We start from the raw sequence: 27,648 nt of genomic DNA, 5'->3' as shown, positions 1-27,648 counted from the left end.
TTACTCCTGCTCAATATTATGAAAATTAAATTAAATTATCTAGAAAGCAGTGTAAATAACAAATTACCATAGACAATATCGGAAAACTGTTTTTTGTTTCCGTTTGAACTTGTTGCATTTTATGCCTTTTATGGTGGATTCCAGGATTCTATGGAATGTGAGTTCAGATTGATCGTTTCGTGATATTTTGAATATTTTTTTCCAATTTTCTTTTGGCGGTGGTTCACGCTGTTGGCGTACGTTTGTTTCCAGATATGATAATAAAACACGCGCCATTCGGCAACTACCATATAAAAATATAATCCACGCCTGTAAATTAAGTTCTGCACATGTAAACATGTGATTTGACCGGCTTAGTTTTTGAATATTGACAACGCAAAATATTTGGTAAGTTCAAAACATACATTTTTTATGTAATACTTCAACTAAATTCTCGCGTGTTGTGTAATTCAACAATAGGAACATAGTTTTTATAATTCTCTGTAACAATCTCACATAATGTCATATTGTATATTTTCACATGTTTTCAAAACACGCTCTACATTGCGATGAAGGTCATATTGAAATTTTAACAATAACAAATCTCCAAAAGAAAATAGCTAAGCCCGTTTCTAAAATTATTCAATCACTGGCTGTAACACATTTAAATATATTGTATTCACCACTTCCATTATTTTAAAATTCTTATTGAATCATTTTATGGGGATTTTTTGGAAAATAAATACCACGCTTGTAAACCAAATATTATTGTACCTTTTTGAAGACAAAGAACATCGTCCATTTTGTGTAGCAGGAGCACGCTACATTTTGACTATTGACGAAATGAGGTTTTTACATATTTAGAAGAAAAAAATATATAGTGCCATAATTTAATGTTAATTGCAATAGAACCCTAATGTATGGAAGTAAAACATGGAATTGGGAAAAGAAGCATAAAAGTAGACCGAATGCAGTCGTAATGCGATCCCTCATATGAATGTGCGGCAAAACGATGTATGATAGATATAAGGAAAGGATGCAAAGCTGAGAAAAGCATTATCGATGAAATTAAGAAAGGTGTGTTTAGATAGTTTGCACATGTAGAGCGAATGAGTGAGGATAGAACGGTAAAGAAAATTTATGAATCGAATGCAATTGGAAACGGAAGCAGAGGAAAACTGACGAAAACTTGGTATGATCAGGTATTCAAATACTTGAAACCGGTCGGGTCAGGAGTTGAAATAATGGGCAGGTGTGTATGAGGAGATGCATGAATGCGGAAGAGGCGAAGAATATTTGCAAAGACAGAGTGATGTGGCGTTATATTGTCTCTGCTTACCCCTGCGGAGAAGCGGCGTGATAGTTAGCAACGGACCCTCGAATTACGAATGACCAGGGTGACAAATGATTCGGCCTGCGAACAGTAATCCTAACTGTTGGGAAAATAAATTTTAAAAAGAACTCAATTGGCATACAGTGTAGTCTGCAAGAACTCACTTGCTGAGAGATTAAAATAAATAATAATTAATTGACATCATTTTGAGTGTGTCCAAATACTTGTTCAGAAATCTGGATTATCTCCAATTATAGGAGTAATTTATCATATTATTTTTTGACATACAAATTAGACAGGCGCTGTGGCGTAGTTGGGTAGACGCTCGACTGCGAAACTGGTGCCGCGGGTTAGATTCCCGCCAATTGCAAAATGAATTCAAGAAAGATTTATTTTCAATTGGTCTGGGTGTTTGTGATGTATTTATCACATTTCTTCCCTATCCTTACTATCCTACCTGCAAACAAGCATCTAAAATAGACGCTTTGCAGGTTTATATATAGGTAATAAGGGTTTCAGCTCAATAAAAAAGCTTCTTCGTCTTACCAATAGATGTCACTAGTGAAAATTCTAGTGATTCTTGTACAATGTTTCAAAATTGGATCATATATATATCGTAGTCATACAGGAGAAAGTGACCAAGTGTTTTTTTTACAAAAACGTTATCATTGACTATTTAATATCTTACGAGCTTAATATTGCCCTGAAAAAAATCTCAAAGGATTTTAAATTTGGAAGTATAATATATTGACTTGTTAAAAATGACTATCTGCATTGATGTTTATTTACTTGCTTAGCAAAAGTGAATTAAATGGCCCTCCTGAACATTTAACATTTTGTTAGTTGGTCACTTAGTCCTGTACGACTACGATATAGAACTTCCAAGAATTTGAGAGTGTGGTTGTCAATCATGGGTGGAATTGGTGAATGTTACACGTGCATAAAGTGATCACTTAAATGCCCAGACTTCCATATTCTTCTTCATCTATAAATAATAAATTGTACCAGGGGCTCATGATGAACGACAAGATGGAAAGTTTGGAGGAGCTGAAGCGCACGCTCCTCAGCCTGGTGATGTCCAACCCGATGCGGATGGACGTCAACTGCCTGAAGCGGGACTTTGCCAGCACGGAACGTGAGGGCCGCATCCCCACGCACAAGTACGGCCACGGGGACCTCATCGCGTTCCTCCGGACCGAGTGCGCCGACATCTTCAAGGTGAGATGCCCCATGTCAACGCGAGTTACTTATATCTGATTTCATTCGTTGATTCGGCAGTCAGTTTGTGGTAAAATCTATCCATTTTTAATTTAAGTTTTACTTATTGATACCACTATTAAAATCTACCAGTGACCAGTCTACACCAGTGATTCTCAAAATTATTCCGTCTGTTGCCCACTTTGAAAATTGATTATTTTTCAGCGCCAACTAATTTTTTTTGCCTTACCACATCTTAAGAACCACAATGACATTCATTACATTACATAATTCTAAATAAAACTTTTTTACCAGAGGGAGCAATTAAAACTGAACTTTGTAATATTAAGAGTATCTTTTATTCAAATTAAAACAAACATAATCAATTTTATTTTTAAATCAACCTAATGTGATGAATCTTATGATTTTTAACAAGTTTGTTGATATCAGGTTGGAATTTGCTCAAATACAGCCCACTTTGAGAAAGACTTGAATAAGGTTCTTACAGTAATTTGTGCATATTTTTTGACATCTCAACATAGATGATGTATGGGAGGGATGCAAACCATACGTTCTTTCAGTGTTGCTCACAACAGAGGAGAACTTTCTAAATAGCTTAACACGGGCAGCAATCCAACTCCCCACCCAAGTATCCACCCTTCTTTCTCAACGAATTCTAGAATTGTGGTCATCATTTATTAAAATGATAAAATTAAACCCATTTGAACAGTGAAATTTTTTATTTATTGTTTTTATCATATATTTTTTTTGTAAATAAAAATAAGACTTGACACTGGCAGAAATATCCTCTCACTGGGTGACTGTTAAATAAAAAAAGTTTGAATATTTACAGGGTTTATGACTCGTCATATGCTGGATAAGTGATCACTTAACACACATTCAACATTCACCATTCTACCCATGGTTGACAACCACACTACTAACCCCTACATATATCATTAATCTCATGACACTGTCCATGTGACTCACTGGAGACATTAGATTGGGAAAGCTTATATTTAGCAGAGACCCTTTTATTTGGATGTATGCAAGAACCTAACCGGATTATTTTGTTTTAGTTTGAAGGAAACCCGCACAATCCAGTTTTAATTCCTATCGTGAAACCGGAATTGAAAACATTGAACGAATTTGTGATTAAACAGAAAAAAGACATTAAAAAAGCGCAGTAAGTAACTCCTTCTCGCCTTTTCAAAACTATTAACCCTTAACGGACATAAAAGCTTTGGGGCTAACTGTCATATGGCATATGTGAAGTGGCGCAATGTCATATCCAAACATGTGCCTATAGTTACCCTGTCAGTTGAAATCAACAGAGCTATTTGGTGCCTTTTTTTAACCTCTTGAGTAGTAAGATCTTGAATGGATATCCAAACAACTTCCCAAAGTTTCACTTAATTAAATAGGCAAAAATATTGTAGTGTCAAATAATCCAGCACGGGACGAAAAGGATGACACTCATAATTGAGCAGCTAAGAGGTTTAGGACATTTTAAAACATCGTTTATTCAGTCGATAATGTCAGCAGCGAAGATGTCAACACATCCTCAAAATAATTTTTGTTCCTATACAATATTAAAGTGAGAAAAATGTGAGATATATAGAGAAAATATCGATAATTCAGAGAGGATGAAAGTCTACCTAGCCCCATTCTTTTAAAAATATTCAGATTATTTCAAGAAAAAAGTTTACTGATGAACTTATGCTACTGATATACTCGAAGAAATTATGATGCAATCAAATTTATAGCTACAACTAAGAAAAATGTACACAAAGCTAGCGTCCAATAAGGGTTAAATGATTTGCTGTTTTTAATTTCAAATGAGATTAGATCGATATATTCACGCTTCCCGGCATGCCGGACTCTTGGTTTTTCTTTTGTGTAACGTTAACTGTTCTTTTTTTTAGTTTACCAAAACGATCTCAAGGCATTTCTACATTTCACTATACACCAAGTTTCGATCATTCTAAAAACAGTCTTAATCGTCCACCAAAAAAATCGTTTCCTTCAGTCAATCCCACAATGATTACACCAAGAAGACAGACACAGGCTGGTAAGTAAACTATAGTAATATACATATATAAAACAATACTATTTGAAAATGTTTTGTTACAAACTACTATGTATTTATTTTTTACATAACTAGGAAATGCGTGTGGAAAAAAATCACTTGGAATGTAAACACTTAAGTCAAAATTGCTTTTATTCCATTCATTTCATCAGACGCATACTTACAGTTTTAAATTTACAATAATGTGTCCTCTTTATTGGGCAATACAATAAAGTCAATTTCATTAAACGTGGTATATGGTTGATTCAATGTGTTTCCACATTTTTGATCTTGTGATTCTATGAATGTTTTCATATAGTCTGTCGTTTAGCTGGGATATGTTTTCTCGTGAGTAACTTTTAAATGCGTAATTGTTTTATTTTTCTTACATTTTTTTTTTTGAATTACCTAACGTCCGAGTGACTCTGAAATCTAGCTGCGGCGTATGCGACATCGCTTATCATGTCCCTATTCAGGCTTCAACTTTATAAGTTTCATAGCCTATACCTACTCGTGAGTGGATTTACTCTTTATGTTTAAAGTTACTATAATTTCATGTAATTCATTAGTGAAAATTCTAGGCAAAAACATTCGATATTTTTCTCACAGTGAAATGTTACATTTTTTTGTGGCAAAACTAAGCCCGAGCAGTCTTATTTGAGAAAATCGAATCGAAAATTATTGTTCAGTCAGCTAATTCATAGCGCAATTGTTATCCCGTATGCAATCCCGATGTTATTGTCCAGCGCCACCTAGACCGAGTCCCGTGACGACCATCGCGACGGCCTCATCCCGCCGCATAAACTCCAAGATCGTAGATAACCTGAAGGCGCTGATGAGGGAGCACCCCGACGGACTGTGGTCGCGCGAGCTGCTGGGAAGCTACGAGACCAAGTTCAACATCGACTTGCCGCTCTCCCGACTCGGCTACAACAGCGTCGTCATGATATGCCAAGACCTGCCTCAGGTGAGACTCGACTCATTGTCCAATTCCCCCTTAATTTTCAATTCACATTATAATTTTTATTTAAAAATAGCATTCTTTTTTCTTTTTCGTGAACTGCAGATGTATTTATAGAGTTAACATTTCATTTGTAGAACTCCATTTTGAATTATATATCGTGGGTTTACTGGCAAAAAACGTTAACTCGAAAATATGCAATTTTTACTTCATGACGCAGTATTATAAAGTTTTTAACATTCTATAAACTGGCAAAATACACAATAAAGTAGTTTAAAATGTCATATTTAAGTGGTTTTTAAAGTAAATTGTATTTTATTCAGCCCAAAAGCTTTAAATAACAGGGATTATTCAAACAGGGATTTTGGAGTTAACATTTTTTGTCAGAATACCCACAAAATCAAATATCGAAAATATCATTTCGCGGTGTTATGGCATTTTCAAACATATAATTGTCACAAATTTTCAAACTGCTGTACACAGCATATAATTGTCACAAATTTTATTTTTGTCTTTTTAATAATATTTTAAAAATCAGTGTTAGATTTTAATATTTCATATATAAACTACAGATGTTGTTATCAATAGTTGAAAATACAAAACTGATTGGTGCGAACATCTATAGTTTTCAAAACGAGTCGTGTTTATAAACATGATTATATATCGTGTTTATATGTTTTATTCTGATATTTAAATCATGTTATTCCACAAAGTTAATGCTAAATCTATGAATAATATGATGCGTTACTTATTTAACCATCCATCTTGCAAATCGTTTGAATTTTTTCTCATCTTGTTTTCGTTTTCACACATGTATGAACACTTTCCGCCGAGTAATTTCAAACAGCCGTAGAAGGTAGCTACAAACCTTGACCGATATTACCGGCCCGTTTGCGGTCGGTCAGCAGATATTGCTTTGTAGCAACAATCCCGCCAATGCGCAGTTACGCCGAGTTTAATAGGTCAAATAAAATTCGAGCTATTGCGGAGGATTGACGTTAGGGACTTACACCCATTAGTAGTGTATAAGTTACACAACCTACCACAAATACAAGTATGCCCTATATTCATCGATAATTTTCCTTTTCCACTCTCTTTCCAATATAGCGGTAAATCTTTCACCCTGAGCTGCTTCACTGCGGCATTTGTATCCCATCAAATATATTCCACCCCTAAATCCAACACAAATTAAAATAAAACATTTTTTTTTAAGTTAGAAGAAACTAAAATCCACCTAATATTCTATAAACATTGTACATAATAAGCAAGGTATTTTATTTATTGTTTCGGCATTAACTTTGTGGTAAGACATGTTACAATGATTAAAGAAAACACTTGTTTTTTACCACTTGAGTTTTATTATAGACTACATGTTTCAGAAGTTAAACTTCCATCATTCAGGTCTGTATAATAACTGTGTTATTATACAGACCTGAATGATGGAAGTTTAACTTCTGAAACATGTAGTCTATAATAAAACTCAAGTGGTAAAAAACGAAGTGTTTTCTTTAATCATTATAAGCAAGATAAATAATAAATTCAACTCCCATCTAAATTAAAATTCTTTTGCATTTCACAATATACAGTGAAACCTCTATCGTTCCTCGAATAATCGTTTTCCCGGATGTGTCGTTTATTTCTTCTAGTCCGGATTCATTTCATACAAAAATTGATCGCATTGATCGTTTCTCTATCATCATTTTAATAGCATTCATCGTTTGAATTACGCTCAAATTTGATATTTTTGTTTGTGTTTTTTTTACATTCTTTCCAATTTTATAACATTTGACGGATACAACAGAAGAGGTCGATATTGATGAAGAGGAGCCTCTACCTGTACCTTCATTTTCAGAAGCATGCACACTATTTGAAAGATTTAAAAATTTCTACTACGCACATTCAATAACTTATGCCAAAAAAATATATAAACAAAGCTGAAAATATACTGTTGACTTATGGAAATAAAACACTGAAAAAACTCATGTGGATCATAGATTATTTACAATGCAAAAAACTTAAATATTTTTTGGTTCGCTTCAGCTATGTATTTTTTTTTTAAATAAGTACATTTATTTGCTTCTAAAAGTTGTATTCTTCTTAGAATGGTCCTCCCAATCTGCACAACCTACCAATGGTAATGCAGATTGGGAGGATGGTATCATTACTCGATCGTATCTCCTTGTGTATCGACCTCTTAATCTCGCATTCATTGTTTTCCCGCATTCATAGTTTATTTCGATAGGTCCCTTTAAAAACGATAGATAGAGGTTTCACTGTATTATAAATTACAAGTATAAATAAATATTAAATATTAATACAAAAAAATATCCCACAAAGGCATGGCCCGTGTGTGGGTTGACATTATATTTTAGGTTATAATAAAAGGCACTGGGAAGAATACAATAGTTCAGCTCCATTATTTGGTAGCCGGATGGGCAGTGCAGTCTGCACCGTGTTACAGTGATGTTTCCTCGGCAGGTATTCAATGTGGTGCGGCCAGACCCGCAGGGCGACTGGCGCATACTGGCCGCGGGCGCCCCCGTGCCGGAGCGCTACCGCGAGGACTCGACGCCCCGGCCCGCGCCCCGGCGGCGAGACGAGGAGCCCAGCTGCCGCCCCGCCAACTGCGAGGTGGAAATCTTCGGCATCGCCGCTCTGCCCGGATTCGGATTTGTAAGTCTCCTCGTTCCCATCCCATCTTGATGTCAGAATTATTTAGGATGAAATTGATATTGTTGGGTAATATATCCAATATCAAAAAAAAACCTTGTTAGGTTTATTGGATTCAATTCTACATTTATTTATGTATATGTTAATACGTGACACGTTTCGTCTTATTAGGACATTATCAAACCTAGTGTTTGTCTTATTATTATAAGACATTATCATTGTCTTATTAAGACATTATCAAACACTAGGTTTGATAATGTCCTAATAAGACGAAACGTGTCATGTATTAACATATACATAAATAAATGTAGAATTCAATCCAATAAACCTTGTTTAATTTTGGATATATGTACTACCCAACAATTCAATATGGAACTCTACCAACTGTCTGCAGTTACAATAAATGAAATTGATATATTGGTGAGAAATCGACCCTAGGAATTTCTACCTCATTTAGACAAATATCTAGTTGAAATTAGTAAGTATTTTATTAGCAGAAATTTAAATGAAATTCGAACACATTCAAAATATTTAAAAAAAAATTATCGTATGTAATATTTTTAGTTGATTGCACACAAATACTGGATTTATAGGATGAATTAAAACTGAGGGCCGAGTTACAGATATTTCGACAAGAATACTTTTTCTCTGTTGATGCATCAGTTAAATATATTTGGGGTGGATGTTTTTACACCTGCGGACGACTGGTGATGGGATTTGATCATTATGCTCACATAAGACCTTAACAAAGAGATTGGTACATAATAGTAATTCACATATAAACATAAAATATGTAATTCCTTCTTTTCTGACTTTTCTAGCCTGAAATGAGGCCGGCGCGGAAGGTAAAAATACCCTTCCCGTCCTTAAGCATCAATCGACCCAATGGGTAGAAATACCTTTTTTATGATTTTGTTTTGGTCATGTTTCTGGTCGTTTATTTCTCATCAGTCAGGATTTAGTTGTTAAGAATAATTACAGCTTGTTAATTCCGATGTCCGCCTCCGTACTGTCAGCACGCTCGGCTACCGTACTGGAGGTCCCAAGTTCGATTCCAAGGGGGGTTAAATAAATACATTAGTGGTTTTTTAACTGTAATATTTATTCAATGTTACCCTGGATTGGTACCTGAAGCAAAGGGCTAATCACCTTTTCTTCATGTGTTAACGATAACACTGCATTTATATGATGCAGTGCCCTATGCACCATCGGGTGCAGATGAGGGTTGATTCCGACAAATATAATTTCAATTTTGACATAATTAAAAAATAATTGTAATATAAGTGTGATTGAAGAAAGATGTGTTGTCAGGACCCGTCTCTGTACCCGAAGGACTGCGCCTGCTACGGGACCTGCCTGCCACCCTTCCCCAAGCTGCGCCCCCGTCTCGCCGTGCTGCTGGCCGAGGTGCGCGACCCCTCGCACTTCTGGTTCCAGGTCTCCTCGCCCGACGCCTCGGGGGCGCTGGAGATCCTCATGGAAGACATGGAGTGAGAGACACCTTCTTTCTTACAGACATCCATCTCTTAATGCATTGTTTGCGGGAAATGCTAAAAGCATATCGTTAATTGCACATATCGTCAATTACACATATCGTCAATTACACATATCGTCAATTACACATATCGTTAATTACACATATCGTTAATTACACATATCGTTAATTACACATAGTTAGGGCGATATTAAATAAATGTACAGATGGTAGATTGTACCACATTTATTTAAACTTCATGTACGGAAAATAAATAAGTACATTGACGAACTTATTGCTAAAAAGCAATATCTTCCAACCAACCAAAACATTTAGTTGTTAACTCAAACATTTGGGTGTTAACTTAAACATTTGGGTGTTAACTTAAACTTTCACCTAAACCAGCTAATGGCAGGTAAATGTAAACGCCCACATTTCCATATTCTCATCTCAATAAACTAAAAAAATAATGGAATGATTAATTAGCATTTACAATTTTAAAAAAAAAAACAATATACCTTTTTGTTTTTGTAAGAGCAATTAAATACAACTTTTTTTTAAAAATTGTTTGAATTTGTTTATTTTATTTCTTTACCAACAAAAAATATAAATAACCTTTGAACAACAACCACATCGCCTTACTTTATTTTGCATTTGCGAAATGGATGGATTGTTATTATTTTAAAATTATATTTAATAAATATTTTCAGTTTCGGTCCTTTCAATTTCGAATTTATGAGTTTTTCAGTTCTTGATATTTAATCCTAAATATGTAAACTAAAAAATATCCGTACTAAGTGTTTGTGTTGAACAAACAAACATTGCCTTCTACTTTGGGCGGTGTATATTTTTCTGATTCTCTTTTATTTCTTTAGTAACTTTTACAACACACACGGCACTAAATACGTCATGGTCCGAGCGGCTGCACGCGTCGGGCAGCTGTGTGCGGTGCCGTACAGTTCCTGCTATCATCGCGCCATCGTCGTGAAGAACATCTCCTTCCAGATGGTCACGGTGAGTCCCTTCTTCATTGGCACTGCATCTTATAAATGCAACGTTATCTTAATCGTTAACACATGAAGAAAAGGTGATCAGCCCTCTGCCTCAGTCCAGGGTAACATTGAATAAATATTAGAGCGAAAAAATCACTTATATTTATTTAACCCCCCCTGGGAATGGAACCCCGGGACCTCCAGTACGGAAGCCGAATGTGCTGATCATTACACTTGGAGGCGGACAAAAATGGGATTTCTAGTTCCACTGAAACGATTGGTAGCAATTCAATAACTGCTGAAGAATGAACAGTAAAATTCCGCTCATAATTTGTCAGCCATTTTCAAGCCCCGTAAATTGACTTTCGTAATAAATAGTAGCAATAATTCAAAATTATCAACTAGCAACTCAATTTTTTTAAACATCTGATACAGCCAAAAAGTAAATGAAAAATGCCAATTTATATCTTATCGCCATATATATTTACTACTTAAATTATGAATATATTGGTTTGTATTTAAACCCGTAAATAGAAGCATATGTAGCTTCTGAAACTAGTCGTAACAAAATATAAAACTCGAGTGGTAGAAAACGAGTGTTTCATTTATAATTTAATCATGTCTTAACACAAAGTGAATGTCCAAACAATAAATAAAAATTTTACTGCAACTATTGTTCTATACAAATTTACATGAGTTCTACAAAATAAACGCCGAGTCAAGTGGAGCTTTAGTTATTCTAATGCTTTGTAAAAACCTGTAATTTTACCAAAGATCAAGACCATCCAAATGTTCGGTTTCTGGTTTCCAGATCCGCTACGTGGATTTCGGCACAGTGGCGGACGTGGAGGCGGACAAGCTGCGCATGCTGCACAACCAGTTCACGAGTCTGCCCGTGCAGGCGCTGCGCGGGCGCCTGGCGCACGTGCGCCCCCTCGGCGAGCGCTGGGCGTCCGACGCCCGCGCGCGCTTCATGAACCTGGTAGCCGAGAGGGAGCTGCAGGCCGAGGTGGACTGCCCCGAGGCAAAGGTGAGAGGCCCGTGTCACCGGGTCAGCCATTCCGTACTTCTTGTCGGAAAATTAATAATTTTTTCAGGCGGGTCATACTTTTCAAGTATGTGAATTAAATCCAAGATTCAGGCCTTACATACAAATAGGAAGAGTTTTTGCTTAAAAGCTTTCCCTATTCCAACATATATGTCAGTAGTGAACTCACTTGAACTGTCTCACCAGTTTGTTCAATATATCTAGGGGTTCCGAAAATTAGCAGTGTGGTTGTCAATCATGGGTAGAATTGTTGAATGTTAACGTGTGTAAAGTGACCACTCAAACCAGCCTATGAAGGTCGTAAGCCCTGTAAATGCCCAGACTTCCATTTTCTTCTCTATCTATGTTGAGATGTCATAAAATATAAAAAGACGATAATTGTAAATAAAAGTTTGTGCTCTTTTTTCAGGACTTTGCTTACGAACTGCGGTTGTTTGAGCGGAAAGGCAACGCCCGCGAGTATTTATCGGATCTGCTGGTCGCGGAAGGGCTCGCGCGCAGCGAGGACGAGTCCTGCACCGTAAGTACCCCCTCCTTCGGCACGCGCTTCGTGTCCCTGGCGCGCCTCCCCGGGCCCGCCTCGGACTCGGACTCGTCGTCCGGCTACTCCGACGCCGACTCCGACATCGTCCTCACCGACTGCCTCTCTTACCTGAGGGACGCGCGCCTCACTCCCCGGCCCGCTGCCAGGACGCATTCGGAAGCGTCGGAGGACGACATATCCCCCCTGGACTCGGTCTCGCAAATCGGAATACGCTACAACCCGATACTCCCTCCTTACAACTGTTCCTAGCATTCCGCCCCGCCTCAGCGCGGCCATAATGAAATACCTACCGATTGGTTACCGTTGTCTGCCCGGGTTCGAGACCTAATAACACAACCGGCAACCTTATTTCCACCCACTGGATTCTCTTACATGGTAAATGCGGTTGGGAAGCCAATTTTTTGGCTCGGGACATCTACATAGATAATTGTGATGTGGATAAAACCCCCTATTTTTTTAGGAACTTAAAACAACAAATAGAGAAAAAATCCAAATTGAATATCATTCCAATCAGTCTTATCAATCTGGCATTATTTTTTAATGTTTAACTTTGAGAATGCTTCGGCTATCGGGCTATAGTGGCGGGACATGTGGAAAACAGCCACTGTCATTTTTTTATTGATAGAAACACCTAAACCTTCTTTGTTTTTCAGAGAAAGAAATTTTATTATGCTTACGCATTGATTTTCTGTAAAATCAAATGTAATTTCTCAATACAATGATAAAAAAATGTGTATATATGTAAATAGTCTAAATTTATCTTGGTAAATAAAACTACAGAGAAAGTGGTATTTTCCAAGTAAAATTTAAATTAAAAATGTATAGATATTACCACTAAGTGACTCAAATTTAAATCTAATGTTTATTTTTTATAAATTATTAGGCTGTTGTAAGTGTTTTTTTTTTCATTATTATATTTAATGTTACCACTTTGTGATTCAACATATTATTTGAAAAATTGATAGATTGCATGCGGAAGAAATTAAATACAGCGAATAATAGATTTTTTTTAATTAAAAAAAATTGATCTCTAAAAAGAAAATTATTATTTTGTTATAAATATTGTTAACATATCATACATTAGTATGAAATATATCAGATAAATAATACTTTTTGATTATTTAATAGTGCTATTTTCATAAATACCTCAAAGAGGTAATTATGTATGTATGTTTTTTTTATATTTTTTAAAAAACAAACATGTAAATCTATACTTTTAATGCTGTTCAAAATAAGGGACAAAAACTGATTTTTATTTACTTAATATTAGAGGTCACATTCTCATTTTTGTTCCCGGTAGAGGTAGGCGAGGATGGGTGAATATTTAAGTTACTGACCTGTATTACCTTATAGTTCACCGTAATACCTTGTAATAATATCTTAGTACAGCTGTAATAGCGTTTATGATGATTGGAACCTCTGGGAATGAACATTAGCGCGAGGTATTCTAAGTGCCGCTTTCAGGTACATTTCTGGATTTATGTAGTACTAGAGGTTTCTTTTTTTTGTTACAAAATACATATTTAAATACATGGTTGGTAATATACAAAATATTTAAACATAATGTTTCTACCTCTCTAATAAAGTAGATACTTGTGTTTAGAGAGGGAGTTCGTTTTACAATTATTCAATTTTATTTTTTTTTAGTTTCTCAAAGTTTCATCATCAAGTTTTAAAACAAAGTAAATTAAATGAATAAAAAAAAATACTTCTCTGTATGGAGTTTAGGTTGGGGTGAGTCTTATATTCCTCGGTATGGAGTTTAGGTTTGTTTTTTGCTTGTTGTGTCATTTAATATCCCTTGTTTATTATCTACCAAGGTGATATGTTTGGGTCTGTTTTTAATGTAAGTGTGTGCTTCTACGTGTGTTGTGCTTTGTGTACCTAAATTAGCTGTGGCATGGACTAGTTATTCTTTCCGACATGTCTTACGACTTAGGGAACCATGCGAAACCTTGGCTGGAAAGAGTTCTCTGGTTTCAATCCTGGGATTGGTTTGCAGCAATTTCCTCTATTCTTCTCTTCCATTCTTCCCTGTCTTGTGCGGCTCTTTTGAAATGTGCATATGATGAGCAGCGCACGTCCTAGTCTCAGCACAGGTCCTCCAGGTACTCTGGGCGTGGGCGTCCCCTGGAGTTTGTCCCCTCGGTCATACCCTCCATTATGGCATGCAAGAGACCTTCTCGACGTATTACATGGCCGATCCATCTTGCACGCCTTTCGGGCAAGGTCCTGAGCAGGTGTCTTCCTTCTTATATTCCTTGAAGAACTTCCTCATTCGTGATGTGGTCTCTCCAGGAAATTCTCAAGACTATTAACTTATCACTAGTGTATCTTAAATGTAATTATCAAGAAGAAGCGACAACAAAACAAACCGTCTCGTCAATCGTCCTATCCCATCTTAAATATATTAATATATTACTAACGCGCTTTTCTTCATTATGGTTGATGCTTGATGAATTATTATACATATTTTAGAATTATCACTGATTATGCTGGAAAACAGGTTTCTACGTATCTGAGACCAAATATGCTCAACGATAGGAATTCCAGAATACCGAGAATGAAGGCAACTACCAGTGTAAACCCCATTTTTCTTTTGTAGATCTAAAGCAGCTTCAATATCCGACATAGGTCTATTTTTCTTTGCTAAAGAGTATACAGCATATTTATGGTGGTTTGAATATATCTTAAATTCATATATCAATCAAAGAAGGCAAAAGAAGTCTATTTGATCTTTTAAAATATCAAATATTTTGAGGTGTGAAGCCGACATGGAGTGCTTTTTTTTTCTTCTTTTCTTTAAGATGCTTGTTGCGTCTCCTTACATTTTCCGTTTGCCTCATGGAGATGGGAGTCCCATAATGAGAGGAGTTCCATGATGGGACTCCCGTGGGGAGCATCTTCATGAGTACTTTCCGCTGACATTCCCAAACACAATCAAAAGCTTTCTTGTAGTCAATAAAATTTGAAACTGTCGTCGTCAGGAACTCTTGACTTTTGTCAATTGACAGATGTTGAGGATCTGCTCTCTTGTTCCTCTTCCTTTCACAAAAGCAGCCTGTTGCTTTGGTATTTGCCATCCAATGTAGCTGTGTACACGTGCTTTTAATACATATAGCAATAGCTACCCGGCGTGAGAGGTAAGTGCTATTGTTCTGTAGTTTTCACATTTTTTGGATGAACCTTTTTTGTGAAGAGGAATAAAAATAGACTGTCCATTCCTCAAGCATTTTCCATATAAGGTTGCACTGTTTTTATGCCCTTATCCCCTAGTTCTTTTAAAAGCTCGGCTTGTACACTGTCATTGCCGGACTTCTTGCATTTTTTTGGCTATATCTATCATCTTCTTCTTCTTCTCTAGCCTTCTGTTTTCCACTGCTGGATATAGGCCTCTTCCGTATCCTTCCATTTTCTTAGGTCGGTTGCTGTTTGTAGCCAGTTTCTACCCCCCACAGCGGCTTTGTCATCGGACCATCTTTTAGGGTCTTCCGACGCCTCTTTTATTCTCCCAAGGTCAATCTTTAAAATTTTGGGGTCCATCTTGTGGGGTACTGTCTTGCAATATGTCCCGCCCATTGCCACTTGAGTCTTGCCACATGATCCATGATATCCTCTATTTCGGATCTCTTCCTTATATCTTAATTTCTTACTTTATCCATCAGGCTTAAACCGAGTATGGATCTTTCTTTGTCAGAGTGTCTCTAGTGAGTTCTCGTGTTGTATGTCGTAATGTGAACTTTTGCCCCCCCAGAATCTGGGAGATTCTGAACACTGTTCTACTCGCCTGGGGTAACCTTGTTTTAGAATTCGGTGTTATATTATTTGATTTGGAAGGAGTTTGGCATTGAAACACCACGCTTGCCAGACGGGTTGGTGAGTTTTCTCTTGCCTCGTCTCTGAGGCCCATAGAAGAAGATACAGTGTGATGTGCTCTGGTCCTAGTATTAATGTGTATTAGTATCGGCTGAATAGAGAAAGGTTTTAGTTAAATTATTTTAATTTTTATGCGCCAATATTGCGTCTATCATTCTTGGTTTATAACCGTGATTGCATGCAATTTGTTTAATTGTATTAATTTCTCGGCTAAATTTATCCTCATTTAATGGGTTTTGTAGTGCTCTATGGATCATGGAGTTGAAGCTAGCCAGTTTATGACTTAGCGAATGGGCCGAACAAGAGGGAATTAGTGTCCGTATGTGTGGGTTTTTGGTATATATCAAAAATGACTTTTCTACTGATTATTTCTAAATTGAGATCCAAGAAATTTATCTTCTTCTTCTTCTTCTTTCGAGGAGATCCCATGGGTAAACCATTGGATAGACATATATTTTATTATTGAAGCTGAAATAATTTTGGTTAGTACGCACATCTAGCAGTTTAAACATCTCCTGCACAAATTCTGTAAGTTATGAACAATTTCTTTGCATTTGTTTACCGGCACATTTGTAAAGAAATTCACTATGTCATGGAAATTAATTTTGAAGTATCTAAAAGATCTATTTCTCTCAATTTTTTATTGTATGTCTCGGTGTAAAAATGTTGTTGAAATTGATCATCTGGTTTAATTTTTTAGAGAGATAATAATTTGGTGCAGAGAAGGTTGGAACCACAGGACGTATTGGGATGTATTGTTTATGTAATTTCGGTAAGCCACATAGGCGAGTTGGTCTCAGGTTCCTTGCCACGTGTTGATTGAATTGCAACTTCCCACATGGGACAGTCTTTTATCGCCTTCTTTATATTTTCCTGGAATCTGCTGGTCGGGTTTATTTTTTGCACAATGAAGATTGAGTCTTCTAACTTTTTTAATGTAATCTGTCGTGTTTAGTATAATGATTGTGTTTCCTTTGTCTGCTTTCGTTATGGTGGGTTGATTGGTAACTAATAAGTCTTTTATAGTTGAAGCTACATCCCAATCGCTCTTCTCATATCCAATAAAAGTTTTTCTTTTCTCATAGCATAATCCAACGATGAACTCATCATTTTTGTTTTTAATTTTCACTGGTCAGGGCAATATGACAATGACTAAAGCCTCCCCCCTATTGTCTATGTTCCCACTGATAAGAAATAAAAATAAAAATAATTAAATAGATAAATAAAAATAAGAAACAGCTCCTACCCCCTCTTCAACCTTCAACATCCCAAGGACCCAACTCGAAAATTTGGAATTTGCTTCACATGCGGTGTTTGAAAATGATGCATCGAAACACGTGTCACAATAGATTTAAAGTAATAGTGGTATTTACTAAGTAGAACATTTGTACTTAGTATATTTCGACGGGTGTTTTTTTACGCCTGCGGACCGCTGGCGACGGGATTTGATAATTGCGTACATGTAGATAAGACCTTGAAAAGAGATTGGTACTTAATATTCATACAAAAACATTATATAATTTCTTCTTTTCCGACTTTGAAATGAGGCTGGCGCAGAAATTAAAAATACCCTTCCCGTCCTTAAGCATCAATCGGCCAAACGGGTAGAAATACCTTTCCCGTCCTTAGTCTGTTACCTTTTACAAATTCTTTGTCTTTGACAATGGGGCATACCTGAACATCTAATATAAACAATGATATCGACTTACCCTCCGCTTTTTCCTTTTGGTTTGGGTCCATCTTCTGGGAAGCTTGGACTTGCTCAATCAAGTCGCAAACTTCATTGAAGAATGCGAGGATCCTAAGAAAGATGCCAAACTTAGTTGTGTTTGTAAGTACAAATGCTCTATCTGGGTACACCTACAGGAGCATGTAGTCCATCTCATCAACGTTTAGTTGAATATAAATCCTCGTCTAGTCTGTACGTGCTAGAAGTTGTCCCAGTATCACCATACTGGGATAGGGCTCCGCTTTCTCGCAACTAGCTAGGGCTAGCTTGTCTCTGCCTACGAGATGTGACCTTGAAAGTATTAGCTAAATACAAAATATCTGCGATAGCAATTTGAACATTCACTGCTTCATTATTTTTAAATATAAGTTCAAAGGTTGTGAAAAGTAATGTAATATACATATATTTTATTATTAATTATCTAATATTTTTAAGCGCATGATTGTTACTAAGTCATTTGCTGTGAATTTGAATAAAGGCTTTTATGTAGGATTATAGAATATTTTGTTAAGGACTATTTTGGTATTTTTACCAGTGAATGCTCTTTTCTAAGACACGTATACGTATACAGTTGCTTCTGCTCAGTCAGACCTCCAGCTTATTTTGGCCAGATGCGGAAGTGACTGTTGGAGAACATCAGTATGATAAAATTATGGATGAAAACAATTTTTGTATTTTCCTTATGTAAATAAGTTTTTAAGATGCCTTGTGTAAATATTTTTTTAAAAGAATTTTCTATAGAGATCAATTTTTATCTGTTATCGTGTTATGTTTATGCCGTATTAATTTAACACTTGTATCTTCAAACTTTGATTGGGAAAACAGTTGGTTTTGAAAAATAAAATAAATGTTGAAATTAAAAATGAAATTTGTTTTTATTTCTCATTGTCATCCGTAATGAAACCTAAAACAATCCAGATTACCGATTAGCTTCTCCGCGCCTACTCGCTTTCCCAATCGGATGATCTTTGCGACGTGTCTAATTTGGATGCTTCGGGTTTCATTGCAGACCAGACAGTACTTACTACCCACTTTTGAGGATCTCGAGAACGGAGTCTCCGTCGTGGACAAGTCACACCCCGAACTGGACCCTGAACCGGGCTCCGAACCGGGCTCCGAGCCGGGCTCCGAGCCGGGCTCCGAGCCGGAACCGGAACCCGAACGGGAACCCGAACCGGAACCCGAACCGGAACCCGAAACGGACCCCGAAACGGACCCCGAAGCAGACCCTGAAGCGGAGAGATCGCAAGAACCTAAAACAGAAAATATCCCAAACTGGGAGGTTGCGAGCTCGGAAACTTCAAACTCCGATTCCGTTAGTAACGATGCCGCAGAAGGGATCTGTTTTACTGCGCAGATATCAAACTTCCCGCATCGAGGCTCTGCAATGCCGAGAGTAGGAAATGACTTCTTTTATCCCCCGCCATTTCGCTCCATCGTTCCGGATTATATAGAATACCAACCCCCTCCTCCTTACGATTACCACTACCTCTATCAGCAGCATCTGTACAACCGGATGTTTGAATGCCGTCAGCGAGGCGTGCGCTCGCCGCCCCCGCTGTACAGCTACGCTCCGCATTACGAGCGTCCCCCTATCTTCCACCCCTACATGATCCGGCCGCCTCGCTTCCCGTGCCTACCTGAATTGAGAATGATCCCCCCCTTCCCCGGCAGCACTCCGAATATGACTTCTCCAAACTATAAATCCCATCGTTCTATAAACTATAAAAATACTTACAAAATCCCGCTGCAGAATTTAAACATAAGAGAAAAAACTGATCAGTCGAAAAAATGGGTCAAAAATAATGCGGATCTTAAAAGAGAAAAGGAAAACGATTTGATAGTAGCTTTAGATAAGAAAGATCCGGAAAAGGAAGAATATCCGACGAGAAGTGACAGCGAGGCGTCCCACAGTTCCGGAGAGCGCGGGGCCGGCTGCTATTATTTGGAGTTTATCGATCTGGGAGGTAAATGTATATATGTACTTTGTAATTTAAGTTTGCTCCTTCATTCCTACCCATGATTGACAACCACACTCCTCAAATTTTTGGAACTCCTAGATATATCATTTATCTCGTGACATAATACATTTGAGTTACGAATTATGTTGGATCGAGAAAGCTTTTATTTATTATAGCAGACACCCTTTTATTTGGATGTATGCAAGATCCTAACCTCGGATTATATTTACATACATATGGGAAATGTCTAAAACCATTTTTTTTAATATGCAGCTTATAATTTTGACCAGTTATTTTTATTCAAAACATTTTGAGTGTGTGGACACACTCAGAATGTTGTGAATTAGTTATTTAGTCAAAGCTAGAAATATCAGTACAAAATAAAGCCCTATTGTCAATCAGTGAGGCAGGGAATCAGCAAATGAAGTGTGAAATGAGACTGAACGCAATTGTCATGCATCCACATGTACATGTGTATAGGGTGTCCGGTGGCAGAATTAGGATTTAAAATTTTAATACAAAATAAACTGCAAAGGGTAAACATTTATTTCAATGTTTTGAATATTGAAAGCATTAACTTTGTGGATCATATTGATATATTATTTTGAGAAATAAAAAGACTTTGATGCACTCACATTTAATAACCAACTAGTCATAAATTAAACCCTGAAGAGGGCAACAAGTTGTTGCCAAAACTAGTTGGTTAATTAAAATGTGAGTGGATCAAAAAACAAAGTCTTTTTATTTTTCAAAATAATATAATTTATTTCAATAACTGTTGCATACAAAGAATAGAAGTTCGGATTTTAGTCTAAATTTAGACTGACACACTCTTGGAATATGGCCTCAGTATTCCGTGCCACTCGCTAGAGATGTGACGTCGGGATGCCATTAACTTCACCAACAATATTTTTTTTAGTGCAGAGATTGTCATGGGGTTGGTTTCATCCACTTTAGTTTTGATTTACCCCCACAGTAAAAAGTTAGAAGAAGTGATATCTGGCGACCTGGGTAGCCAGGGGATGTCACCGAAACAGCTAATCAATTTTTTAGGGAACAAATTACGAAGATCGCTATCGTCTCTCTAGAATTGTGAAGTGGAGTCATAATTTTCTCTTATTTTTGACAAAAAATAATCGTTATGCATGCGCCGATCAGGAACCCCGTTCACAGTAATGGATTGCCTTTGACGATTTAAAAAAAATGGGTCTGATTATTCCACTGCTTGATAATGCACACCAAACCGTCAATTTGGGACCGTGAAGTGGCTGTTTTTGTTTGAAACGCGGGTGCTGTACTTTAAGTGACCAATAATGGCAATTCTGCTTATTTACACATCCATTTAAATTGAAATGGGTTTCGTCGCTCCAAAAGATAGTGTTCAAACAATGTATTAAGAAATAAGCCACAAAGCCTCTATTTGCAGAGGGCATGTCTGCAGGTAGTCTGCAGGTAGTAAGGTTGGATATGAAAAATACATCACAAACACCAATTGGAAATATATATTTCTTGACTTCATTTTGCAATTGTTGGGAATCAAACCCAGGACGCAGTTTAGGAGTCGAATGTCTACCAGACTACGCCACGGCATCATTTTATGTACATTATTGCACTAATTTATTTATTTTAAATATCATAAATTAAAAATTAAAATAAAGTTTTAGCGTCATTCCGGAATGTTTTAAACGTTTTATGATAAAATGAATAAACATTTACGATTTTTAAAAATCTTTCTTTTTCCGCTCTCAATGATGCACGTGGCAGTGCATCTTATTGAAACAATGTTATCTTGATTGTGTCTTATATGAAGGCAAAGTGATCAAACTGCACTACCATATGTAGCCTGCAGAATAGGTAATATCAAATATTATAATGAAAAATTACTTTATATGTATATCTATTATATATATAGTGAAAAATCACATAATATTTCATCACCCCCTCCCCCCCACCTGGGGTCACCAGCACGGTAGACAAATGAGCTAACCATAACACTATGAAGGCAGACTTTTAATTTTTTAATTAAATTGAATCAACATAAATTGCTTTTGTAATTTCATAGAAATATTGGGAAGGCCAATTGAAATTTGGAAATACGAGGGAAAACCGTATGTCCTGCTGCAGCAGCTGGCGTATCATATCACCAAGGCGGAGAACGCTCTTCACTTCCTAGAAGCAGTCAAGAGTCGGAGCACCGGGCCGAATGGGCAGGAGCATCGCGTCTTCCAAGACGATTTTCTCATCCCCAAAATACTCAGGTGACCTATGTCAGTTGTATGACGTCTGGCTTCAAATCATGAACACTTGTTTTTCTTTATTGATATCAGAACAGTATGGAAGTCTGGGTATTAACAGGGCTTACGACCTGCCATAAGCATGTGTAACAGTCACCCATGATTGACAACCACATTACTAAAAAATTTGGAAGTCTTATATATATCGCTCATTTGGTGCAACAATGACGTAATTACACATTTTTTAAAAACAAGTTAAGTATGTCAAAATGTGCGGAAAGACTACATGGGGAGAAACATGGACAGAATTGATTTTGAGGTGAAATACTGCTAGATGGCGCAAGTGTTATTGTAGAATTGATTAGAATTACGCCAAATCTGTTGCTACATCATCTAAATGGCATCTCCTGTAATATTTCTAAAAGTGTAATTACACTATTGTTGCACGAAATTAGCGATATGATCAATCCCGTGACGTTCCGTGATCGAATTCACAACAGCCGTCTATGATTGGATTTAAAAAGCTTTTATTTAACACCCATTTTTATTTTTATGCAAGATCCTTGCATATAAATAAAAAATTAGGTCTCTGTTTAAACTAACAAATGTTTATTGCAGGAACATAAAAGAGAAGGGTAGAAGCCTGTGCGTTCGGGGTCAAGGTGTGGAGATTACGGTGAAGAAGAACATAAATCTGCGTGAGGACTGCTTGATCCTTGTTCCCCTGGTCCGGCTACTCGACGACTTGTGCCCTATACAAGAGAAGTGAGTTCCCGCCCTCTTCCAGCCTTATTACTACTCAATTTTGTATTCTATACATTGCTCACTCTCAATGTCAGTTTTAATTTTTCTTCTAAATTTCCTGTACTTTTTTTTAACTCCAAATTTATAAAATCTTCTGCCAACCCTGATTCACACCGGATGGTTTATAAAGCACTGCAACACATTTACGCAGTGTCATCTTGATTTCTACTTTTATCTGTCAATTTACATATTATTTATTGATTTGGCGTTTAATTTGTAGAACTTCATTTTAATTTATGTATGTATTCATTTTAAATCAAACACAGATTTTTTTGAGTCTTCTAAGTTGACATTCGTTTGATAATGCCCTAACAAGGCGAAACAATTAAATTTTTTATGTGTTTTTGTTAATCAAATACAACTTATTAGACTCAAAAAATCTGTGTTTGATTTAAAATTTTTAAGAAATAGTGGTATTTACTAAGTAAAATATTAATTAAAAATGGATAGATTTTACCACAAAGTGACTGCCGAATCAATTAATGAAATTAATACATAAATTTACAAATTGTATGTAGCAAGGCATGGCAAGGGATTCGTCCTGTGATCCTGGAATGAGTACAACTAGGCGTATGGTCCGACGATATAGTCGCTGTGAGAGGTAAAAACTGTCTGCAAACGGCTAAAAAAATTAGATAATATAAATTAATACGGATGAGGCCTATATCCAGCAGTGGAGGACAGAAGGCTCGAGAGAAGATGGTACTTGGGGAGCGTTTATAAGGACAGACGCGATGTTGCGATGTTATCCTCGACCCTCTCTGCCCACCCCCATACTGAAGTGGAGTGATGAAGTGGAGTTCTCCAAATTAATGCCATTATTTGATAAGAAATATTTCAATATCCATCTTCCAGTATTCATTAACCCTAGACCACGGGACTTATTTCGATGTATGTATGTACCTTAATACGGGACTATTGTAAAATTATGTCTAGCCTCCGTAGTGTAATGGTTAGCGTGAAAATAAATGAGAAATAGTATGCGTGTAAACGGGGCACTCCCTTACAAACCTATACTCGAACAAGCTTGTATCAATACTTAAACATAAATGTGTTTTTTTTTCAGGCTCCTTGTGGATTTAGGTGAAATAATGAAGTTCATTTTGGCAATGGTGAAGAAACATTCCCCAAGTGGTGAAGGTTCGGATGAAAGTTCCGATGAAAGTTCCGAGGAAAGCAGTGACTGACCTGCTTGCTGTATGATTACAATTTTAAATGTAACCCACTTCTTTATTTATCTTTTTAATATGAGTATTTTTATAGTGTTTTTATTATATTCAACTGTTGGCTTTACCTTTTTTAAACTCGACATTTGCTTCCCAAAATGAAATCCCAGAAATAATCTGGGAAAAGTTGTATTTACTTGCCAAGTCTCCCAATTTTGTTTTTATCAATGTACTAGCTGTGCCTGGCCATGTGTTACTTCAGCTCTGTCTGGTTAAATGGAAAAAAAGCACACATTTCCAACATGTTTAATTTCACATTGCTTTTGAAGCAATGAAAACCGGTAAAAATGACAATCACATGCCTGTATTCGAATGCGATGTTGTGTCAAATTCTCAAATGATTTGGTGAATTACTTAAGGAAATTTTGAACAAATGAACATTTCTATTTTTATAATTGGGTTGTGTTCTTTATGCAACTGATTGAGTCCTGCAGAAAATTCCTTAAAAATTAATGTCAAAATTAATGTTAAAATCAAAAGAATATGCTGCTTTGAAAGATCTCACTTTTGAAAGTTTAATTGTCTCTCCTGCTAAATTTTCCTACATCCAGTTAGGTAGCATTCAGGTTAGGTTAGCATTCAGGCGACGAATTGATACATGAGGATCGTGACCTTCACGCCCCTTAATCTCACAAGTTAAGAGCGCGATGCAGCCAGCGCTGCCAACCACAGACCACAGCTAGCTTCTTTTTTCTCTCCTTGTAAGATCACCGAAATATTGGAGAATCTGTCTGAGGCATTCATTTGATTCTTGGAAAATGGGAAATGTTGACGTCTTCCTTTACATACAAATAAAAAATGGAACCTCATTGAATTTGTCTCAATCAAAGACTTATTTTCAAAGAATACAATTGATCACGGGAAAGAACTGTGTGTTGATTTTTTTCTGTTTTACAGCGTCGATTAGTTTGGGCATATTTCATTCAAGGAAGCAAATTTGGAATTTTGAAAAAAAGTCCTTAAATTCAATCTTAAACGAGAAGCCTAGAAGCCTAGGTTTTTAGATGATAGTATCATCCTAGATTTTGGTGATAGCGTTTTTAGTTATTGTTCCTACAACTAAGTAACTTGGAAATCCATGTTTTCGAGCTCATATTTACATATATATAAGTTAAAATCGATATATCGTAGTCGTACAGGAAAAAGTGACTAACTAACAAAGCGTAAAATGTTCAGGAGGGCCATTTAAGTCACTTTAGCTTGGCAACAAAATAAACATCAATGCAGTTAGTCATTTGTAACAAGACAATATATTATACTTCTAAGTTTAAAATCCTTTGGGATTTTTTTCAGGGCAATATGTATTAAGCTAGTAAGATATCAAATAGTCAATGATCACGTTTTTGTACAAAATGCACTTGGTCACTTTCTCCTGTATGACTACGATATGTGTATACATATTTTGTCTGTGCGTCGGTTGCTATAAGTCTATTTACGAAGAAATGAGACTTACCAATTGACTTCTGAACCACTCTTTTTTGTATTGATTAATATGCAGTTACTTTACATATTTATAAGTTTAAACGTTTATTATTACAGTTTATGTAATGTTGAATATAAGATTGTGTGTTTAATTTTATGGATAATTCCTGACATTTTTAGATTGAGTGACAATATTTTATCAGTGTTTTATTTTATTTTTTTATTTTTATTTAACACTAAGAATCTGATTTTCTCTGTTAATGAATAGTATCATATTTCTCTTATTTTCAACTTGATATATTTTAATATTATAGATTATGTTAAATTTCATATTGTTTAATGTCCCAATCAAACTGGGAATAAAGAAAATAATGATTGATCGAGTTCAACACCAAAACGGTGATAGTTAGGTGTAGGAGTATATGCAGTTGTGTGCAGGGGTAGGCAGATTTAATCATTTGTCAGTTGAAATGCATCACGCATTAAACAATTGATCCTTTGTTGAACAAAATCGCATCACCATTTTGAATAGATTTATATTATCCACTGACACTTCGTGATGGAATTGCATTTTTAATTTATTATTAGATTAAAACCAATATTTTTAGCTTTTTCACTTTTTTATTTGACCAGCGACCGGGTTTCGTCGTTACCGACATCATCAGACTGGATGTCGGTAACGATGTCGGACCAGTCTGATGATGTCGGTAACGACGAAACCCGGTCGCTGGTCAAATAAAAAAGTGGAAAAGCTAAAAATATTGGTTTTAATCTAATAATAAATTCACCATTTTGATTTTATATAATCTATGAATCCATAGGGTAGGCACTACTTAGTAAGGTAAGCACTGTTCATTTTCCTATACGGAACACGAGTAGGGTAGTGTGGGCACTGCTCTTGTCCCCAAACAGAATTACATATAGGCTATATGTGGATATTTATTAACCCATTGCAACACAAAGCCACGAATCGCCGGCCAAGGTCAATTTGTCACCGACTCATAGAGCCGGCGATTCGGCAGTTTGCCTTTGAAGTGATCTCTTTTACGTTAAAACTGAATGGCAATAACTTTCACAGCTCTAAGCTGAACACAAAACTACATGGGGATGAGCCATAATGATCTAGCTTACCAACAAAAAAGTATGCTTTTATGTTTTACTATTTCTATTTTGTGTGTAATTTTAGTCTTAATAAAAAATGTGTCAAAATTAAACGTGTTGTATGAACAAATTATGTCATCTTTATTAGTGTTGCAATGGGTTAATTGGCGCGCATCTTATTTAAAGTACCTGTCCACAAGAAGTCATCAAGAAATCATCATAGTTACATATTCTCATTTGTAACTATGTATTGTATTTCAATATTTCACCATATACATAGTAGCGATATTTGTTTTTAGATAATTTTGCCATTGTGTGTCGATACTTATAGTTGATGTTTCAGCCGACATTGCTAGGTCTTAAAGTGTAAGAAATTTAATTATACATACCTCATGACATTGTGATAATTCTGCCAATATAATTGGTAATGTTCTTATTACTCATATTAGTATGTATTATGTATCAGTATATTGTAATAGTAAGATGTTTCAAATCATTTCTTAGAAATCATTCTGCGCAGGAATATATCTATCCAAATTAGGTAATAATTGGAGAACGGTGCTTTCTTTATTTTGAATCAACGCACATTACAACCTTACTTGTATTTTAGTATTACACAACTTATCTCCACTGTGAAATACTTTCTGGAAGTTAGTTCCAGGCGACAAGGAGTATACATATTGTAAGCATAAACTAATGTATATGCAATTGTGATACACTAACATATTGGATCTACTGCAAAATGTGTTACTTAATTGAATGTTATTGAAAAAGATGGCGTCAAAAGCCAACTTTGGGCTCACCCGAGCCATCACAAAGGAAATTGAAGCATTCTGAATGTAGTGCCTCTGAAGAATGCTCAAAATATCATAGTTGAAGTTAGTTCCAAATCGATATGTTTCAAGACGCATGGGAAAAGAGAGAGAGAGAGAATTTATAGACACTATGTATAAAGAAAAGAAAGCTTTAGAACATGGCCCGTTTTATGAGGGGCTAGAAATATAAAGTAATAAGTGTTATATTGTGAGG

General features: G+C 36.2%; 2 protein-coding genes across 3 annotated transcripts in view; both read left to right on the top strand.

Annotated features, from left to right (window-relative positions):
* Positions 1-101: 101 nt before the first annotated feature.
* Positions 102-26,052, top strand: LOC148302696 (uncharacterized). 2 transcript variants are annotated; one of them, XM_088271202.1, is made up of 15 exons: positions 133-157; positions 253-387; positions 2,321-2,530; positions 3,589-3,695; positions 4,435-4,580; positions 5,324-5,544; positions 8,017-8,211; positions 9,520-9,698; positions 10,558-10,696; positions 11,486-11,704; positions 12,132-12,242; positions 18,881-19,838; positions 21,895-22,090; positions 22,685-22,831; positions 23,937-26,052. In XM_088271202.1, exons 3-15 carry the CDS (start codon positions 2,327-2,329, stop codon positions 24,055-24,057), a joined length of 2,943 nt encoding a protein of 980 aa, XP_088127328.1. In that variant the 5' UTR covers positions 133-157; positions 253-387; positions 2,321-2,326; the 3' UTR covers positions 24,058-26,052. The 2 variants fall into 2 exon arrangements, with proteins under 2 accessions (XP_088127329.1, XP_088127328.1); XM_088271203.1 differs by having other exon boundaries at positions 102-387.
* Positions 24,024-27,648, top strand: part of LOC148302693 (uncharacterized) — a 38,652-nt gene continuing 35,027 nt past the window's right edge. The window contains exon 1 of the mRNA XM_088271204.1: positions 24,024-24,087. The gene's annotated coding sequence lies outside the window, so the exon portion shown is untranslated. The remainder of the gene's footprint in view (positions 24,088-27,648) is intronic.

The sequence above is a fragment of the Brachycentrus maculatus genome, unplaced genomic scaffold (assembly GCF_059751285.1).
Source record: "Brachycentrus maculatus isolate JH-2025_06_01 unplaced genomic scaffold, ASM5975128v1 h1tg000421l, whole genome shotgun sequence".
Classification (NCBI taxonomy): Eukaryota; Metazoa; Arthropoda; class Insecta; order Trichoptera; family Brachycentridae; genus Brachycentrus; species Brachycentrus maculatus.
This window is presented reverse-complemented; position numbering and strand designations above follow the sequence as displayed.

Bases quoted from the DNA above. Each gene is read 5' to 3' on its own strand.
- LOC148302696 (XM_088271203.1), top strand. From the start codon at position 2,327: ATGATGAACGACAAGATGGAAAGTTTGGAGGAGCTGAAGCGCACGCTC. The intron at 5,545-8,016 runs GTGAGACTCGAC...TTTCCTCGGCAG, and splicing joins TATGCCAAGACCTGCCTCAG to GTATTCAATGTGGTGCGGCC. The intron at 22,832-23,936 runs GTGAGTTCCCGC...TTTTTTTTTCAG, and splicing joins TTGTGCCCTATACAAGAGAA to GCTCCTTGTGGATTTAGGTG.